This window comes from Paramormyrops kingsleyae, chromosome 9 (genome assembly GCF_048594095.1).
Source record: "Paramormyrops kingsleyae isolate MSU_618 chromosome 9, PKINGS_0.4, whole genome shotgun sequence".
Classification (NCBI taxonomy): Eukaryota; Metazoa; Chordata; class Actinopteri; order Osteoglossiformes; family Mormyridae; genus Paramormyrops; species Paramormyrops kingsleyae.
The window spans coordinates 21,420,050-21,434,168 of NC_132805.1; the positions used below are offsets into that span (position 1 = coordinate 21,420,050).

General features: G+C 38.8%; 1 protein-coding gene across 5 annotated transcripts; it reads right to left on the reverse strand.

Moving 5' to 3' along the window:
* Positions 1 to 318: 318 nt before the first annotated feature.
* ethe1 (ETHE1 persulfide dioxygenase) lies at positions 319 to 8,725 on the reverse strand. Of its 5 annotated transcripts, none has more exons than XM_023827277.2 (8): positions 7,808 to 8,723; positions 7,261 to 7,483; positions 6,546 to 6,690; positions 5,881 to 6,029; positions 5,523 to 5,652; positions 5,118 to 5,207; positions 1,775 to 1,891; positions 319 to 699 (listed from the first exon to the last, which is right to left on the reverse strand). In XM_023827277.2, exons 2-8 carry the CDS (start codon positions 7,453 to 7,455, stop codon positions 653 to 655), a joined length of 873 nt encoding a protein of 290 aa, XP_023683045.1. In that variant the 5' UTR covers positions 7,456 to 7,483; positions 7,808 to 8,723; the 3' UTR covers positions 319 to 652. The 5 variants fall into 5 exon arrangements, with proteins under 5 accessions (XP_023683045.1, XP_023683036.1, XP_023683053.1 ...); XM_023827268.2 differs by having other exon boundaries at positions 7,725 to 8,723; XM_072716521.1 differs by lacking the exon at positions 319 to 699 and adding an exon at positions 715 to 1,032 and having other exon boundaries at positions 7,261 to 8,725.
* Positions 8,726 to 14,119: the final 5,394 nt, after the last annotated feature.

Consider the following 14,119-nt stretch of genomic DNA (forward strand, 5'->3'; position numbering starts at 1 on the left):
TAAGGATTTTGAGAGTGTTACACACAGGTAATCCTTTACGTGGTGCTTTTGTATGAATTATTTAGAGAAATGGACATTTTGTAAATGTTAAGGATGATTTGAGAAATGTACCAGACGACTGAAAAAAAACTGTAAAGGTGAGGTGATGCGCCATTACGATTGGTGCATTACATGTTATGCCCAAAGCACGCCTCTGAATAATTAAGAGAGTTGGCACAACCTTTTTGCACCTTGTGCTGGCGTAGAGTCTGTTTTTTTTGGCTGTCAAAATAGAGAAATGAATTTAGACCAAGTCTGGGGAATACAATAAACCACACATCATAGGTAACAATTATAATTCCATTTGACATTTTAGCATACAATACAGGTATGAATTCTTATTGGTATTAAAAGGTAGTAAAATAATTGTCTATCATCACTTAAATATGTACATAGTATTTAATACACAATTTGCATGCTTGTAAGCACAATACCATTTAATCGGTTAATTAAAAAACTGGTTTACAATGATATTACTTTATTGCATCAAAATGATCTATTGGCATTTTTGTTAAAATATAACCAAAAATCAGATAAGTAGAGCAAGACAAAACATTATGTTTAGAGTCGGCATATGCATAATTTTCTGAGATGCCTCCATTGTTTTCTAAATTCAAACTTCATGAAGTCCACATACCAGGTTGGCAGGTACTGCTATGTCTAATAAAATATAAAAAAGGCAAAGCAAAACTGAATAAGGCAGGAACAAGAACAGGAGGAACAAATTCCTTATTCACTTATAGTACTGTGCAAGTCTTAGGCAGTCAAAGGAAATGTTTACAGTTATTTATCTGGGTAGTAAATATATATTTGCCCAGAACAAAAAACACAGTTTAGCATAAGAATATATACATATTAAGAGTAACGCAATAAAAGCTAAACAGTAATTTCTTTTTTTCTTCAAAAAGTTACTGGTATCCAGCAGGCTGCCTAGAAGAACGCTGATTCAGTTCCCAAATTTCTCCTCACCGGCACCCCAGCCATTCCATGTATCTGTTTTATCACAAGCTCACAATTAATTTAAATTGTTTATGGTGTGCTAGTGGTCAAGTTAAAAATATACAGTAGTGGACAGTTGCTGCAAAGACTGGTGTGACTTCAGGAGAGGTTTTGAAATGGTTACGCTAACATACTTTGATAGATATAATGGGAGAGTTTTGCACCAACATGAAGATCTTTTAAGCATCATTTTCTATGATTGCCCAAGACTTTTGCACAGTGCTGTATATGAGGAATGCATAAAAGGCCATCTGTTACTTTACCAATTGAGAAAGCTCAGAAATTTACATCAAAATTTTCATTGCTGCTGCAGTTTCAAAAACCAACAAAAGCAAAATCAGACCGAGATGTCTGGAAATCATTTAACAGTTGCATAGAGACAAGGCAGAGATATGAAGATTTACATTAGTTACAATAAATTGAGTGCAAATCACAACCACAACTTTTCATACTGTTTTTATGCAATATTGTACTTGCTTATATTTGCAATTCTTAAACAAATTTATCCTGGTATCAACCATGACCAGGAATTCAATTTCATTTTTTTAGTCATTATTTTTACAGACCGCTATCATGCAAACTTTCATCAGACTCATGCTCATGTTTCTGTCATGCTATTAACTAAAAACACATGACCAAAAGTAGTATGATAGCTAAAGAGTATTAATAAAGACAATAGGTAAAGAATATTAATAAAGACAATAGGTAAAGAGAATTAATAAAGACAATCTCATACCTATTTTTCCAGGCTTGGGCAAATTGAGATTATCCATAATTTCTACAAATTCCTCCTGTGTTTTAGTCAACCGTGGGTTAAATTTCCTTTCCTCATCCACAGTAGACACCATCTGACCTTCAACATAAGTGTGTATGGTGGTTAAGTGCAGTATATAATAGGTACAGAAAGAGGCAGATCTTATTAGAGATACTTCATGTTTGTTCAACATTCTAAATGGATAAACACATTAATGAATATATAGCTAAACTCAGTAACATTCAGTAATTAAACAGTGTACGGTCATCCATTGACTTATGTCCTATCGAGTAATGTCCAATCATACTTATGTCCGAAGTCCCATAAAAGCCTGAATAAATTTTATCGGGAGATGTCCGAAGCAGACGTAGTGTACATTAGTGGATGTATTTTACCATGTGTATGACATGCAGCAAGCAAACTAACCAATTGCACTGCCACTATAGAAGTTTAGTTAAATGTGTTTGATGTTGTATCTTATGTTGTACAGTATACAGGTATCCCCTGCTTTACCAAAATTAATTTTACTCCACTTTTACAAAAGACCAACATTAGTACCTGTTTTAGTTAACTGAAATAAATCCTCTTCTGATTTCTTTCTGTTAGTGAAACAACACTGTACATACATTATTTGTACTTCATAAAGGCTGTGTATTTATCCTATCAATCCTGCTTTTGTTATATGGTAGTGTAATTTTAGGTTTTACAATGCTCATAATATGTCTTGGGATACTTGCTTAATGCAGTAAAAATATTGCGTAATATACTAGTTTTATAACAAAAATCATTACTTCATTTGTTTACTATATATATATATATATATATATATATATATATAAGCAAATAAAAAATCGCATTAGACACTACCAGTAGTTAGGTAAAACATTCATTTCAAGTAGAAATAATTTGATACCCAAGTTATAGTTCTGAATCAGCTCTTCTAAATTAAAAAGTTTTTTTAATTAATAACACCTTTGTAATAACATAAAATGCCAAACATTTGTGTTTAGTAACCCTTTGGGAGCCAGTGACTACAATATTAATAGCAAAATGGCTGGAAAAAAATATGACACTCAATACAAAGAAAATGTCTATGTTGAAGATATTTGCAGATATGCTAAACATTGCATTTCAACTGACTGTTATGAAACCAATAAATGTGCATGTCCAGACCGATTTACATTCTCACTTCCAGACCATAACCAGAAAACAAGTGCAGAAAGACCAATGTACTGTATACAGATAACTGCCAAAAATTTTTAGGCCTACCCCACCACCCTCATTACTTTACCCTCCCTTTAATTTTCACTTCTCCAAGAAGTTACTAAAAATTAGGGGTGTAACAATACATCGATTTGTATCGATATATCGATTCAACGGCAAACAATCCGATGCAGCGATGTGACCGCATAAATATCGATACATGCGTTTTTATTTTCTGGCCTGTTCCAGTATTGTTTTCATGATCCACTCCGACGTATACACGGTCTACACCTGGGGTGCCCAAGACGTCGATCGCAATCTACTGGTCGATCACAATCTACTGGTCGATCGCAAAGGTAGTGTGGGTAGATCATATGGCATAAAAAATAGAGGATGGATGACACGTTCAACCGCGCCAGCTGCTGCAAGCTACCGAGTCGCCTAGTTAGCCTCCAATTTATTTCTACTAAACTTAAGAAAGGGTATAAAAATGAATGGGGGAGCTGGACCAATTAAGAAGCCAAAAACCGACCACTTCCATATGAATGGAATGAGGATGTTTATTTCACCATGTCATATTCGAAGTGCATTTGCCTCATCTGTCAGTGTACCATTGGTATTCCGAAGAAGGGAAATGAGGAGCGGCATTTTTGGACTGTTCATAAAAACCACGACATTAACTTCCCTCCGAAAATTGAGCTGAGAAATAGAAAGGTGAAGGAACTTAAAATCCCAGTTCAATTCAAAAATACTTTATTTATCCCAAAGGGAAATTAATAATAATAATAATAATAATCATAATAATAATAATATTAAAGAATACTAAATTTTTTTTATACATAAATATATGTTTTACATTTTTATAGTAGGTAGATGTCATGACCTGCTCGTCCGATCCTTGTGTGTGCCACGCCCCTTCATTACCTACGCGTACTACCCCGATTGTGATCACCTGTTTCCTGTTATTTCGGTTGGTCTTGTGTATTTAGTCCGCATGTGAGGCCGTTTTCCCCAGATCCGTCATAGATGTTAATCGCCGTCTGCCCTGTCTTTCCCTAATAAAACCCCATTTCCTGCATCCTCGCCTACCTGCCTCGTCCTTTCCCGCTTCCTGCATGTTTGCCAACCAGAAATCATAACAGTAGATCATTCTGACTTGGTCATTTATAAGTAACTCGCAAGCTAGCGTACCTTCAGAGCGTGTGTTTAGTACGGCAGGTGACATAGGACGCTACGCTCAGAGCACACAATCTCCTGAACACGTTGACCATTTAATTTTTCTTTAAAAAAAACCTCTCAAAGAAGAATACTGACATACTTGTTTCACCGCAGAAGTCAGTCATGTTCCTCATTCTACATCTGTCCATGCAATGTTTTTTATTTGACTTTATTTAACTTGTTATTGTTGTATCCCAGCGTAGGGCGAGCAAGCAGGGAACGAGGAATCAGGGTCAGGCAGACGGAAATCCAACAAACGGGGGGGGGGGTTATTGCAAGCACAGCACACAACACGGGGAAAACTTCAATGACAGATCTGGGCAACAGACTCTGACGTGGACTTAAATACACAGGACTAGATGAAGCAATAAGAAACAGCTGGGAACAATCAGGATTGCACGTGAAGTTAATGAGGGGCGTCGCACACGAGAGGGTCATACGAGCAGGTCATGACAGTTATGGACATACTTTTTGTTACACTTTTGTATTTGTCTGGAGAAGACTTGATTCAAAATAAAAATTATTCACCATGTTAATCTACATCCATCCAAAGTTTTTATTTTTACATTATTGCACTTTATTTTGCTTGATTTATGGAACATACTTGGCTACACTAGATTTTGTTTACAGTTCCCAATAAAATATGATAAAATGCTAATTATATTTGCCTTTTTTAATCCATTGAAATGTAAAGGATAGTGTGAAATTTCATCATTTCGACTATTATCCCCAGTATCGAACTGAATCGAATCGTATCAAGGGAATTTCTGATGTATCAAAAAAAATCGAACTGTTGGCTTAAGGAATCGATACTGTATCATATCGCGAGGAAAGCTGTGATTTACACCCCTACTAAATATGGTCCTGATTTGTAAAAACAGAATAAAAGCACATTATTCAGTACCTTTGTAGTCATGAGCAGGATAAATGAGGCAGTGCCCAGGTAAAGTGAAGATCTTCTTATGGACTGACTGGTAAAGTTTTTGGGGACAGCCTTAGAGAAGGAAGTGAAATATGATCAGAATAAGAAAAACAAAGCACTGAATGATTACTCCGAGATGTTTTGTCGACAGATAAAATCTGGACAACAGCAATTAAAATAAGAACACTCAAAATAATGAGGAATAAAGGAGAAATATCTATAGGGACCGTGAGAAAAACAAAGTCACCTTACATACAGCACAATGACATGCAGAGGCTACTGGCAGCTGCAAGTTATCAGTCTGTAAATATTACAACATATAGACGAATAGAAGGAGAGACAAGAAAGGGAACAGATAGCAAAGAGGAGGGAAGGTGACCTCAGTACCCTGCTGAAAGTCAGTCCTGCCACAGCCCCTGATGAGCAAGGCATCCCCAGTGAAGGCCATGGATTGGTCATTCAGGACAAGTGTCACACATCCGTCTGTGTGTCCTGGAGTTTCTCGTACAACCAGACTCTATGTGAAAAGGAGAATAGATCTTGGTTTATGAGGTTAATAAGTCAGTGCTCAGTTTTGTCAAACTGGGGAACAATTTACCAGGTTCTCTTGTTGTCAGAGGATTTTGCAGGAAATGTTAAATCAAAATAATTTTCAGATGTTACCAAAAAGCCATCCTTCTACTCATTAAAGGACTATACATTGTATTTTGATTTTATGGAACAGAATGCCCCCCTTTCCTCTCACATGTTTCCCAAAGGTGATGCAGTCTCCCTCTGACAGCTGGATGTCAGCCATGGCTCCACTGTGCAGAGAGATGGCGCTCTTACACCCAAACAGCTTCTTTTTCAGAATACCAGTGCCAGTAATATGATCTGCATGGCAGTGGGTGTTGACTGGAAGGCAGTGAATACAGGACACGTCACACATACACAGGAAGAACAGAAAGCCTAAATATCACAAAATTATGCTAACATGATTTGCTGATTGCAGAAATAGTCCCAGTTAGAAAAATAAGACTTTTGATAACCAAATTTGGTATAAAACCAAAACCAGACAAAATAAAAACACAAGAATAGTGTAATAATTAAAGGGACAATTATGCTAATCTGCAAACAGCAGGACAAGGGATGGGAAAAATGGTAAATATGGGATGGAAAGGAGAAACCAAGGAAAGGTATTTGAATTGAACAAAGGAACAAAAGAAATCATTAAGAGAATTTAATTTGGAATTGTAAGAAAATGAGTAACATTAAATATAATAGTTAAAGTTTACCAGTCTCAGATTCCTCATTTCAAACCCAGTAACTGCTTTGTCAGCTCTTAGAAGAAACATGCTTTCAACAGCAGTTCTAAGTTAGAAAACATCCACACTGCAGAATATAGCCCATCCCAGTGAATGCTGTAGTTACCAGCCACTTTTAGACTCAGACTTAATTCCTCGGTCAGTTTGACATCTCTGTCCACTGTCTCCAACACAGGATCAATGAGAACTGCCTCCCTGGACTCTAGGTCTCCCAACAGGTATGTGTAGGTACTGCTGGTAGCTTCAAATAGCTGAAACATTATGAAGAATAACATGAGTATAGTGGTATATAGAGAGACGGCTTTCCACACAATATTGAACTAATTCGGTTAGCTGAGATGGTCCTTTCAAATGAAGGAATAGTGTCTGATTCAGGTAACCAATTTTAAGTTAACAACAACTGAACCGTCTAGTACCACTTAAATAACCACCTACTAGTTGTTAAATCTTACAGCTTTACCTGGCACCAAAAATATACGTAGCAAACTGCTGTCGTATACAGAGAAGTAGTAAAAATGGACTTACTAAATAGAGGTAGCTTTAAAATTACGGCTAGTGATTATAATGATAATATACGAAAACTGCATACGAGACTATGTATAATTATGATATTGATTTTACACTGTACTGTTTGAATATCCTTAATTTTACACTCTCTCTCTCTCTCTCTCTCACACACACACACACACACACACGCGCACACAGACACACACACACACACACACAGAGCAGCAAAATAGCAGTAAACTATAGCAAATTACAAAATTTGTGAAGAGCCAGTCATTAGTTTTACAACTCAGGGAACAGTAAAATTAACTCACCTGTCTGAATATTAATCCTCTTCCTTTATCCATTGCTGAACAATCGTGTTTAGTGCCTGTTTTCAGACAGTCTTGTCTGCCGTAAGAATTGTGCTGCAAGTGTACAGAAGCAGGAAGCGTCCCGCACGCAGTCCTGGCCGCTCGCAGTACGTAGGCCACGCTTAGTTTAATTCTGCTTGTCATCGCTGAATTCATGCTGGTTTCACTATATCGCCACCCGGTACTGTCGAAAAGATCACGACCTAGATGTTTACGTTTATCTAACTAAATACAAAGGACACGCAGGAATTTTAATTAACGTGAGCAGCACATCAACCGTAATGCTACCCGGTTTTGTGCATAAATATTGATTGCATAATTTTAAAAAGTGAAAATTAATCGATTATTGGGTATACCCCGTATAAACAATTACGCTAACACGTACATCTAAATATATTTTAATTAAATAAAAAATAATGTCGTACTTTGTTCTCTCGGAACTTATTCCTCTTACTACGTCAAAACAGCTAACTAGATGTTTAACTAGATTCGATTGCTGTTCAAATACCGATGTTATGTTGTTGTCATTGCCAGAACGAAGAACTTGTCACACCGAATGTACTTGAATATATTTGTAAGACACCGCCTCTGTCGGTCAAGCTGTTATACTAGCACGCAAATCACGTACGCGGAAGACATATGGGAAAGCCGTTTGAGCATTTATAGATATCCGTGATATCAAGCCCGCTTTGCTCTACTAGTTCGGACTTTGGCCGACGAAGCTGAAGTTGGCTCCTTATTCACCAGCTACTTATATTCGCGATTTCGGTTCCACCTTAAATGTCTTGCAAAGTAGCGCTGTGCCGCCAGGATAGGTGGCAGTTTTCACTCGCTTTTTTAAAAACAATATTGACATACAAATTACTGAATACATGGCCTCAACTCATTTCAGGACATTCCTCTTCTTTTATCTCAAAACGTCTAGATAATCTGCCATTAGTAGATGAGACTGAGTGTAAATGCTGATTTATATAATAATGTACTGCAGCATTGTAAAATAATGAACTCCTAAACATGGCATCAGTGCATACAGTACACTACATCAAGACGTTATTTTTATATAAGTTTCTGAAGGCCACTCCTCTTTCATTTCAATCGTCTAGATAATTTTGATAAAATTTTCACTGTTGCATTTTAATAATCACCTCCTAAACTTGGCATGCCACTCCATTCTCTATGGGTCCGACAAAAGAAAGCTATGCATTTATTGCATATTAGAAAGTTAAAGCTAATGCAAGTGAGTGGTAAATGTCTGGATTAGGGCTGTCAAAATTAACGGGTTAACGCGGATTAATCCATCATCATTATTAATCTGATTAAAATTTTTAACGCAATTAACCCATCTGCAGCGCAGAATGACTCAAAATCCCTGAAGTCTCTCTGTCAACCCATTTCGGGCAGTTTTGGTGCAGCTGCTGTGGAGCGTGGAATTTTACAGGAAGTGGAGTTCAACCGGAAATGGAGCGTAGAGTTTTACAGGATGTCACTCCTTAAAATGATTAGGAGTGGAGTTTTACAGGTAGTCCGTCTTCAAAATAAATACGCAACCTCATCTCGATAAAATATTCTCGGCATTCCATTTTATTTCATATTTTGGACAAGAAAACAGTGGAGTAAAAACATATGTATTTCTACAAAATATACAAATTAACTTCTTATTGTAGTGTTTACGGAGTTTACAATGAATTTCGGAGGAGAAATATTCCCGTCTTTCCTTTACATGTAGCTTTGTACTTTTGACAGAACATAGTTTTTACCATATACACTCACCTAAATGATTATTAGGAACACCATACTAATACGGTGTTTGACCCCCTTTCGCCTTCAGAACTGCCTTAATTCTACGTGGCATTGATTCAACAAGGTGCTGAAATCATTCTTTAGAAATGTTGGCCCATATTGGTAGGATAGCATCTTGCAGTTGATGGAGATTTGTGGGATGCACATCCAGGGCACGAAGCTCCCGTTCCACTACATCCCAAAGATGCTCTATTGGGTTGAGATCTGGTGACTGTGGGGGCCATTGTAGTACAGTTATCCTGCTGGAAGTAGCCATCAGAGGATGGGTACATGGTGGTCATAAAGGGATGGACATGGTCAGAAACAATGCTCAGGTAGGCCGTGGCATTTAAACGATGCCCAATTGGCACTAAGGGGCCTAAAGTGTGCCAAGAAAACATCCCCCACACCATTACACCACCACCAGCAGCCTGCACAGTGGTAACAAGGCATGATGGATCCATGTTCTCATTCTATTTACGCCAAATTCTGACTCTACCATTTGAATGTCTCAACAGAAATTGAGACTAATCAGACCAGGCAACATTTTTCCAGTCTTCAACTGTCCCATTTTGGTGAGCTCGTGCAAATTGTAGCCTCTTTTTCCTATTTGTAGTGGAGATGAGTGGTACCCGGTGGGGTCTTCTGCTGTTGTAGCCCATCCGCCTCAAGGTTGTGCGTGTTGTGGCTTCACAAATGCTTTGCTGCATACCTTGGTTGTAACGAGTGGTTATTTCAGTCAAAGTTGCTCTTCTATCAGCTTGAATCAGTCGGCCCATTCTCCTCTGACCTCTAGCATCAACAAGGCATTTTCGCCCACAGGACTGCCGCATACTGGATGTTTTTCCCTTTGCACATCATTCTTTGTAAACCCTAGAAATGGTTGTGCGTGAAAATCCCAGTAACTGAGCAGATTGTGAAATACTCAGACCGGCCCGTCTGGCACCAACAACCATGCCACGCTCAAAATTGCTTAAATCACCTTTCTTTCCCATTCTGACATTCAGTTTGGAGTTCAGGAGATTGTCTTGACCAGGACCACACCCCTAAATGCATTGAAGCAAATGCCATGTGATTGGTTGATTAGATAATTGCATTAATGAGAAATTGAACAGGTGTTCCTAATAATCCTTTAGGTGAGTGTATGTTGCTATTGTTAGACATTTTTGACGTGTGTGTGCAAAACATATTGCAATGTAATCTTTTAAACAGCAGTAATGAATTGTGTGTATTATTATTAATACATGTATAATTTGTAGGGTTTGTTTGAGAAAATATTAATGTGTCTTGGTCCTTCGGCAAAACTTCGGCTCTCCGTAGCATTACTTAAATTAACGTAATTTTTATATATATCTATCCATATCCCCTTATAGACGATTGTCGCGAATTCATCTCAAGCCTGACTGCAGCCAAAATAGCGTACATATCCCGCTTATGCCGGTTGATGCATATACCATACGTACCAAGGATCGCATTGGAAGCGCTGGTCATGCCATCTAGCTGTCGTAGTGGGACCTACATTGGACGGATGGAAGCGAAGTTTTGGCTCGGGCATGCACATGATTTTTGCCTGCTAATATAGAGAAATTGTCCAAATTTGAGGTGAGTTATGCTAAGAAAAAAAAACACGCACTAGTTTATTGTATGCTTCTACTGCTGACATATCAGAATAGACTACATGATATGTTAATTTTAAAAAGTTATTTGCCGATTTCGCTTTGTCGCGTTTTCGCTACATTAGGCACTTAAGGCTGCATATGAATAATATTGTATTTAGGTGAAATATTGTAGAAATTCGGATTATTGTACGTAGATTTCAAACACTTTGATGAATTTTGCTCCTAATTAAGTTCTGTAAGTGCTGGGATCCTGCGATATAAGCATGTTTCAATATACACTCACCTAAAGGATTATTAGGAACACCTGTTCAATTTCTCATTAATGCAATTATCTAATCAACCAATCACATGGCAGTTGCTTCAATGCATTTAGGGGTGTGGTCCTGGTCAAGACAATCTCCTGAACTCCAAACTGAATGTCAGAATGGGAAAGAAAGGTGATTTAAGCAATTTTGAGTGTGGCATGGTTGTTGGTGCCAGACGGGCCGGTCTGAGTATTTCACAATCTGCTCAGTTACTGGGATTTTCACGCACAACCATTTCTAGGGTTTACAAAGAATGGTGTGCAAAGGGAAAAACATCCAGTATGCGGCAGTCCTGTGGGCGAAAATGCCTTGTTGATGCTAGAGGTCAGAGGAGAATGGGCCGACTGATTCAAGCTGATAGAAGAGCAACTTTGACTGAAATAACCACTCGTTACAACCGAGGTATGCAGCAAAGCATTTGTGAAGCCACAACACGCACAACCTTGAGGCGGATGGGCTACAACAGCAGAAGACCCCACCGGGTACCACTCATCTCCACTACAAATAGGAAAAAGCGGCTACAATTTGCACGAGCTCACCAAAATTGGACAGTTGAAGACTGGAAAAATGTTGCCTGGTCTGATGAGTCTCGATTTCTGTTGAGACATTCAAATGGTAGAGTCAGAATTTGGCGTAAACAGAAAGAGAACATGGATCCATCATGCCTTGTTACCACTGTGCAGGCTGGTGGTGGTGGTGTAATGGTGTGGGGGATGTTTTCTTGGCACACTTTAGGCCCCTTAGTGCCAATTGGGCATCGTTTAAATGCCACGGCCTACCTGAGCATTGTTTCTGACCATGTCCATCCCTTTATGACCACCATGTACCCATCCTCTGATGGCTACTTCCAGCAGGATAATGCAGCATGTCACAAAGCTCGAATCATTTCAAATTGGTTTCTTGAACATGACAATGAGTTCACTGTACTAAAATGGCCCCCACAGTCACCAGATCTCAACCCAATAGAGCATCTTTGGGATGTGGTGGAACGGGAGCTTCGTGCCCTGGATGTGCATCCCACAAATCTCCAACAACTGCAAGATGCTATCCTATCAATATGGGCCAACATTTCTAAAGAATGCTTTCAGCACCTTGTTGAATCAATGCCACATAGAATTAAGGCAGTTCTGAAGGCGAAAGGGGGTCAAACACCGTATTAGTATGGTGTTCCTAATAATCCTTTAGGTGAGTGTAAATGCGCGGTATTTTTAGGCAGAACTAAATGAACACATTGACTTTCTATGGGAAGTTAGCTGGTGGACTTCAAACCAGGGTTCCACCAGTGGAAAGTGATGACAGCTGTCCCAGTGACAGTGGGGATGAAGACTACAGACCTACACCTTTATCACCAGGTGATGTTTCTGGAAATGAAAGCAGCAGTAATGATAATACTGACAACGAAAGCAGTAGTGACTCTGACAGCAATCCTGATGCACCTGCTAGCACCAGTGCTACTGGTGCAAGAAGGCGACCAGCTGCTACTGCAAGGAGAAAACGGCAAAAGTATAGTGTGGGAGATGATGCAACAGCAGAACTCTGCAAAAGACATTTCAATTTGGCAAGCTGCTCTTCCTGATGCTCATGAAATCAGACTGCCTATTCAGTACTTCCAAGACTTTTTTGATGCTGATCTTTTGGATAATATTGTTGAACAAAGTAATCTGTATTACACACAAAAAAATCCAAATAATGCCCTCAAATTGGACAGAAATGAATTGGAGCAGTTTATTGGCACTGTAGTGTACATGAGTATTGTACATTTGCCAAGGTCAAGAATGTACTGGTCCAGTGAATGTCGAGTAGCGCAGGTGGCTGATGTGATGTCCCGAGATAGATGAGAGGAAATGAAGAAATTCATTCATTTCAATGACAACAGCAACATGGCAGCCAACAACGATGGGAATTATGATAAGCTTTTCAAAATCAGGCCAATTATTGATTCACTTCTCCGAAAATTTCAGGGCCTCCCTCAAGATCAAAAATTGTCTGTTGATGAGCAAATGGTGCCATTCAAAGGTAGATCTAGTCTAAAGCAATATATCCCCAAGAAGCCATACAAATGTGGATACAAAATCTTTGTGCTTTGTGCTTTTGATACAAAAGGCCTGGTACATTCATTCGACATACATCAAGGGAAAATTGATCCTGTGCCTGGAGAACCTGACATTGGTGCAAGTGGAAACATAGTGCTAAAGCTTGCACAAGTTAGTCATGGTGCTGTTAATCGCTTACTGTTTTTTAACAACTGGTTTTCTTCCTTGGATTTGTTTGTTGCTCTTGCGAACAAGGGGATACCAACCCTTGGCACTGTGCAGCAAAGTCGTCTGCAAGGGTGCACTTTCAGCACAGACACTGATATGAAGAAGAACGAAAGAGGGACATTTGAAGAGAAAAAGGTTGTTGTAGTCAATATACAAGTAAGAGCAGTCAAATGGTTTGACAATAGAGGGGTAATCGTTGCCAGCACATTTGCCATTGCCCAGCCTTTTTCTAATGTAGAAAGATGGGATAGAAAATTGAAAAAGAAAGTGTCTGTAGAATGCCCAAGCATCATCAGCCTGTACAACCAGTTCATGGGGGACGTTGATACTCTTGACGCACTAATTGCATATTATCGAATCCACGTGAAGTCAAAAAAGTACTATCATAGGTTCTTTTTTCATTTTATTGATATGGCCATTGTAAACAGCTGGTTGTTATATCGACGTGATTGTGAATCACTGGATGTTCCAAGAAAGAAGCAGAAGGATTTGCTTACTTTTAGAACATCAATTGCACAGGCACTCTGCATGCAAGGCAAGGACATGTCAAGAAAGAAGGGGGGGCGGCCTTCATTTGATGTTGAAAAGGATTTCAAAAAGAAGACACATCGAGGTCCAGCAAAGGCTATTCCAACACTGGAAGTCCGTTCAGATGCTGTGGGTCACTGGCCAGTGGTTGAAAGTGGTCGGCAACGCTGCAAACTGCCAAATTGTAAGGGCCAGACTGTGTTCAAATGTTTAAAGTGCAATGTTCATCTGTGCCTCAACAAAAACAACAACTGATTCAGAGAATTCCATGAGTAAGGCTGTTTCTCCTCATCTGACTTTTCATTAATTCCATGCCATTCCACTTATT